This window comes from Aplysia californica, unplaced genomic scaffold (assembly GCF_000002075.1).
Source record: "Aplysia californica isolate F4 #8 unplaced genomic scaffold, AplCal3.0 scaffold00702, whole genome shotgun sequence".
NCBI lineage: Eukaryota > Metazoa > Mollusca > Gastropoda > Aplysiida > Aplysiidae > Aplysia > Aplysia californica.
Window position 1 is genome coordinate 42,269 of NW_004797972.1, and position 6,678 is coordinate 48,946.

Here is a 6,678-nt window from a genome sequence, read left to right on the forward strand (position 1 = left end):
GTCGTCAGGGGGTGGAAGGATCAACTCATCCTTCTTTGTACACGGGAATTGATGCTTTATAATAATAAATAAAATTTGAATAGTGCGTTCCTCTGCTTGACAGCCAGCTCTATACACTTTACACTGTAATATTATTACCCCAGCAGACACTATAACACTAAGAAACATTCTCGGGTTCCCGTGAAGTATACGGTGGAAGCAGCCGATTAAGCGCTGAAACACTAACAAACTGACAAGATATTTCGCTGTTCCCGTGAAGTATACAATGGAAGCAGCCAATTAAACACTGAAACACTAACAAACTGACAAGATATTTCGCTATCTATAGCTGTGTACCCATTCTCACCAGAGTGATGTGAGGAAAATTCATGTAAAGTGTCTTTCCCAAGCATACAACATCGGGCCCCTGGCGGTATTCGAATCTACGACTCACGACCTCACCGTTGGGAGTCCGAGAGCCTTTTTCTCTGTTGTTTCTGTCTGTCTCACTTTTTCCCTGCACTAAATCTGTCCCCGTCGTTTTATGCAAGAAAAATTCTGAAATTATGCAAACTGAGCCCAAAAATGTGAAATTATGCGATTCTGTTAATTTTAACAAAGAATGATAAAGGAAAATAATCAGAAGTTCTGCAAAAAATTTTCACATTTTGCAAATTATGCGGGGTGCATAAAACCATGGGGACAGACTAAATGACCATTATTGTGTTGATATGCTTCTCTTTTGTACCCTACAACAACAACAACAACAACAACAACAACATGCTTAGACGGATGAAATAACTACATAGAGCCAAAAGATCACCCCTGAAACACTCTGGCTTGTTAAGACGATGTTTTTGAGAGAGTAGATGCTAGTTTTGTCGCCAGAGGAAGGAAATTCAAGAATTTTTAATAGACTAATTGTGAGGCAGCGTGGTGGAATCAGGCTCTCGTCAATTTTTGGGCACAATAAGTTATTGGTATAATCTTAAAGCTTGTTCACTTGTCTTTATTTGGATGAAGAAAATATATGTTTATCTTAAATGCAAGTCGAGATATTTGAGATCCCAAAAGTTGTGCACTGTCGTAGTTTTCAGGAAAATAAGTCTTAAATGATATTAAATTGTGAGGCAGCGTGGTGGAATCAGGCTCTCGTCAAAATAATCAAAGTGAAGAAACTTGCATTTTTACGCAGGTTTGTGAATTTTTATCAAATTTTTGTTTTTTGGCTCAACACCTTTCATGTCCATTAAAAAACTCATTTCTGCGTGGATTTTTCTGAAAAACGTTGATTAAAGGCACAAAAAATGTAAATTTTCCGTTACCACGGACTCTTAAGCTAAGGAAATAACTAGTCTTTGGCGACCATTTTCTTACTAATTTTCCTTCTGAAAACAAGTGACCCCCACCTCCTTCTTTCGCAAATATCTCGACTTGTATTCAAGATAAATGGATATTTTTTTCATCCAAAGCAAGACTAATGAACAAGCTTTAAGTTGATACCAATAACTGTACATGCCCAAAAATTGACGAGAGCCTGATTCCACCACGCTGCCTCACAAATTGACCAATGGTGGGTGAGTGATACTGCCAAGCTGGCAGACAGGTGTTCTGATAACTGAGTAGACTCCTTCGGCCGGCCAAAATCAGAACAGATGAAATAAAACAAAACGAAATACGTTTCAACAATAATTATTTCTAATGTCAATTCCAAACATTTCAGACATTTGTTTCAATTTATCGGAATGTCTACCATCCGCTTTCCTAACAGCGTCCTGATGTGCAGGTTAAGACTCAAGCAACGGAATGAACAATTCTGTGTCAAATTTCTAATCTCCAAAAACTGACAGCCATAGGCCTATATCAAAATTGTCTTGAGAGCTCATGTGGTGTTTTTTGACTCTGTCTTTCACATTTGGGTCTAAATGTAACTGCCAGTCTCTCGCAGATCCAACATTTAGTTAGTTTCATTGTCGGAAATTAACGACATTTTTCTTTGCAAATGATGTCTCAAAATGCAAAAATACCATATTTTAAACTTATAAAACCCTACTCACTGTACAAAAATAATCACTTTAGAGCCATACAATGTTGAATTTGAGCTGACAAACTACTAGCCTTCATAAAAGTATGTAGGATTGCATCCTGTAGCTCCCAAACTCTAAAAGCTGGGGGTGGGTGGTGGTGGTGGTGGGGGTGGGGGGGGGGGGGGGTGTCTAAGGTAGGTATTGAAATGGCCTGTAAAGTGACATTCATAGCGTATCAAGTTCAAGGTTGGTCACCAAAAAAAATGACAACAAAATACAGTAAGGAATTACAGAACCAGTCAGGTTTTGTGCACTGTAAAAGATGATTTTTGCCCAAAACCTTTTTATCATGGAAAAGATTTTTGAAATTCCTGTCCCAGTGGTTTTATGCACCCCGCTTAATTTAGCAAAATTTGATCATTTTTTGCATAATTGCTGATCATTTTCCTTTATCATTCTTTGTTTAAAATTAACAGAATCGCATAATTTCACATTTTTGGGCCCAGTTTGCATAATTTCAGAATTATTCTTGCATAAAATGACGGGGGCAGAAATTTGCAGGGGATATTTTTGCAGTGTAGAAGACCAAGAAATTTTACAGTGAATCGGGAAAAAAACCCCAACCTCTTTCAGATTCACAGTAATCTATGTGAAGAACACAGTTGCTTGTACGTATTAGAATGACCACAGTGTAGTACAGTTGTAGTACCCATGTGACCTCCCGAACCACTTACTCGCTAATTCATTATAATTTTCGTGAGGGTGAAATTTTTACGCTTTGTCCACATTCGCAAAAAGTGCAAGAAGTTCCTCCAGGTGCAAAAGTACTCCTACAGCATGTAGGCGTAACATGATCATGATATACACATATATATAAATAAACGTGTGTGTGTGTCTGTGTGCGTGTTGTGTGAAAGTTTATAGGAGTCACAATGCTGAAAGCCGCATTATATTATAATAATTATTATAATAATTGCATTTATATAGCGCATATCCATGCTCAAGAGCATGCTCTATGCGCTTTACAACTATCATTACCCCAGCAGACCATCTGAGAACACTCAGAAACATTCTCGGCTTCCGCAGAAGCATATTATTTCTTCATATACTCTTTATTTTCAACAAATGGACCATACATAGAACAAGTAGCTTTCTGAGGGGTTCACTTTTTTTCTTTTTTCACGTTGGGTGATGCCGCCTTGTGCCCCAGTCCTACAGGGCAGATCGTTTTGTTGAGACAAGTCGAGCACTTGGGCCCCACGGGCAGGCAGGTCTGCTGGCCAAAACCCACCAGTAAGTGGTTGATCTCACTCCAGTAGGGCCTGCGACGAAGGAATTCAAAGTTCATTTCAAACACCAAAACATTGCAAATCCCTCTAGATATCTAGTAAAGTCTGCAAAAAAGAAATTAAAAATCCATTTCAAACACCAAAACATTGCAAATCCCTCTAGATAGATATATCTAGTAACGTCTGCAACAAAGAAATTCAAAATTCATTTCAAACACGAAAACATTGCAAATCTCTCTAGATATCTAGTAAAATCTGCAACAAAGAAATTCAAAATTCATTCCAAACACGAAAACATTGCAAATCCCTCTAGATATAGATATCTAGTAAATTCTGCAACGAAGATATTAAAAATTCCTTCCAAACACCTAGACATTTCAAATCCCTCTAATAAGGTCTACAGTGAAGAAATTCAAAATTCACTTCAAACACAAACGAACATTAATGGTATTGATACATGTAGTAGTAATAATAACTTAATGAATGATACAAGTAGTACAAAGATGGTGTAAAGAGCTCAAATTAAAAAGCGAACAACTAAACATAATTTCAATACTCAATGGACAAAATCACGTTTTGTATAAATTAAAAAGGAACTATAGCTATCAATCGAAAACAATGTCACCAAACAGGCTACATTCAGTTGGAAATTACAATTACCAGATCAAACACATCGTTATCTAAATTAAAAATATTGATTTTTTTCCCACCAGCCCTCACACTAACTAACACAGCCAACTCCACTCATCATGGCCTCCGCTAGCCTGACAATCCTACTCCTATTTCTCGCAGCACAATGTAATGTCCTCACTGTTTTTCTTCTATTTATTTTCTTTGTTACAAAAACTCGCTTACAATGATATCTTGAATCGCTTCAACTGACATCCAATCCAAATCTCATTATAGAAAAGATAAATCTTTATTGTCCCAACACTAGCACTTTGGTTTGGTGTTTCAACACACACACAAACACATGCACACACATACACACACACCCACACACACATACATGATATTATACTTTGTCATTCATCCTCTCTTCCATACAAACATACACACATAACAAAGGCTTACACTAACAGACTCACAGTCACACTTTCTCTCAAACCAATAAGACAAAAAGTAGCAAAGTATTATTTACAGAAACTTACTTATAATAACTTATACACATTACAGTGAGGGCAAACTGAACGTGGGGGGGGGGGGGGGCATTTCTCGTTCAAGCACAGTAGAATAGTAAATGGGCTGATTCATGTCACGCTCATAACTGCGCCTGAACTGCAACAGGGAACTGCTGCTTTTTCTTTCCTAATCCTTACTATTGTCATTTTTCTTCTTCTTCTTTTGTATGTTTGTCACTCTCTTAAATGCTGTTTTTGGGGTGCCTTGATAGCCGAAGCAGACCTTGTGCTGTTGAAACTAGAGAGGTGAGCAGAATAAGTCTGATTCCCTGTAAGGACTTCTCTGTTGACATCCACCCCTTGGCGCTCATATGACCTTATGCAGTTGCGAGCGCTGTAAAACCTCTACTATAAATAAAAAATAAACTGAACGTGACTTCAGACATTCATGCAGAAGATGTCTATACATCTATGCAGGAGAAGTTTTCACCTGCCTCTTCTCCCCACGGCCCATCTTGTCACACGTACACATACACAGCATGACGGGAAAGGTTTCATTTCAAGGGTATAGGTAGCCTACTTTTAAAAACTATCTGGATTCAAATGTACCACAATAGGCTTTGGTTCTCTGAAATATAACTGTCCATTTTAAAAAAGCATTTTCTAAAATTGTGTTTGTAGAAGTAAGTAAGTAAGTTTATTCAGTGTTTAAGGCCATTGGCCCACATCATATCACATAAAACACTCATTTGATAAGGATAAGTAAAGTTTCCATAATGAATAAGTACAGGTTGTGCACATATCTCTGATCATGGGTCAAACATTGCATATTTCTGTCACTGGAACGAGTTTGGCTAGAAGGAATTAACAACTTCCTTTGATGAACAATGTGTGAAGAACAGAAAATAAAGTGAAATTCATCTTCAATTCAAGAGAGTTACACCTCTCATATAAGGGTGAATTAGTTAATTTCCACTGATAGAGATTGTTATTTAAAGGAAGGCTAGATGGGATTTTAACAAAGCTATGACTCTTCTGTTCCAATACCGTGGGAGGTTGGTGATATACCCAGCTGTTTCTAGAAACGGAATTGTAAGAGAGAAAACATTATAATTGCGACAGACTTCTTCCTCTATGTTCTGCACAGAGTTATCAACAAGTCTACTGAGTTTGTAGACAAAACAAGGGAAAAGATTTCTTGCTCGTCCACTGAATAAATTGAATCATAGGATCGGACCAATGTAATCTGTGAGCTGACCTATGATAATGATAGCTCATTTTGACACCTCAAAAGTATGAAGTATATAAAATATCTTGACCGAAAAAAACCCCAAGACCTACAGCTGCTTGCAATATTGATTCTACTTCTGTGCGTCACACATATATTTTTCATTCTCTAACTCTTAACAGAATTACAGAAAAGAAAATATTTTTCTCCATAAGCTATTTTGAATGACCATATTTGTGCATCATGTGCGAGTCTCTTTGCTCCAACAAACAAACAATATGTGAGGCATCGTGGTGAAATCAGGCGCTTGTCAAAACAATGAAATTTTTCCGTATGTCTGGCAATTTTTATTGAATTTTCAAATTTATGGCTCAACACATTATACATCCATATAAAAACACATTGCCAAGTGAATTTTACCGATAACCATTGATAGGAGGCATAAAATATATACATTTTTAGTTTTCAAGGACTCTCAAGCAATTGAAGTTGCAAACTTTGGTGTCCATTTTCTTTCCAATTTTACCACTGAAACCAGGTGACTCCATCTCCTTCAATTGTGAATATCTCGACTTCTATTCAAGATAAATGGGCCTTTGTTTTCATTGAAAGCAAGGCAAATGGATAAGATTTCAGATGATACCAATAACTCCACATGCCCAAAAATGGAAAATGGCGTAACTTCACCGCGTTGTGACACATATGGTGCTTATCACACGCACCTTACAACTCGCACTTCATCCCTGGACACTTGCCAAGGTGCCTCTTCTGGAGAGGTAGTCTTGTTAGGCAAAGAGCTTAGTCTCCACTGGTTTAGTTAGAGTTTCCTCTTAAACATACACACTCACAGAGAGAGAGACACACACAGAGAGAGAGAGAGAGAGAGAGAGAGAGAGAGAGAGAGAGAGAGAGAGAGAGAGAGAGAGACTCTTAATAAGCTCAGAGCTACGTGATCTGATGGCACACCTGTCAGTGCTGATAGGTGAGGGGGAATGACTTCGTTCCAAATGTAATTATTTATTATATAACACATA

At 37.6% G+C, this 6,678-nt stretch overlaps 1 protein-coding gene across 1 annotated transcript in view; it reads right to left on the reverse strand.

Annotated features, from left to right (window-relative positions):
* Nucleotides 1-3,099: 3,099 nt before the first annotated feature.
* Nucleotides 3,100-6,678, reverse strand: part of LOC101854670 (endonuclease III-like protein 1) — a gene marked incomplete in the record, with an annotated part of 8,754 nt that continues 5,175 nt past the window's right edge. The window contains 1 exon segment of the mRNA XM_013088205.2: nucleotides 3,100-3,328. Within this exon segment, the coding sequence (XP_012943659.1) occupies nucleotides 3,169-3,328 (160 nt within the window).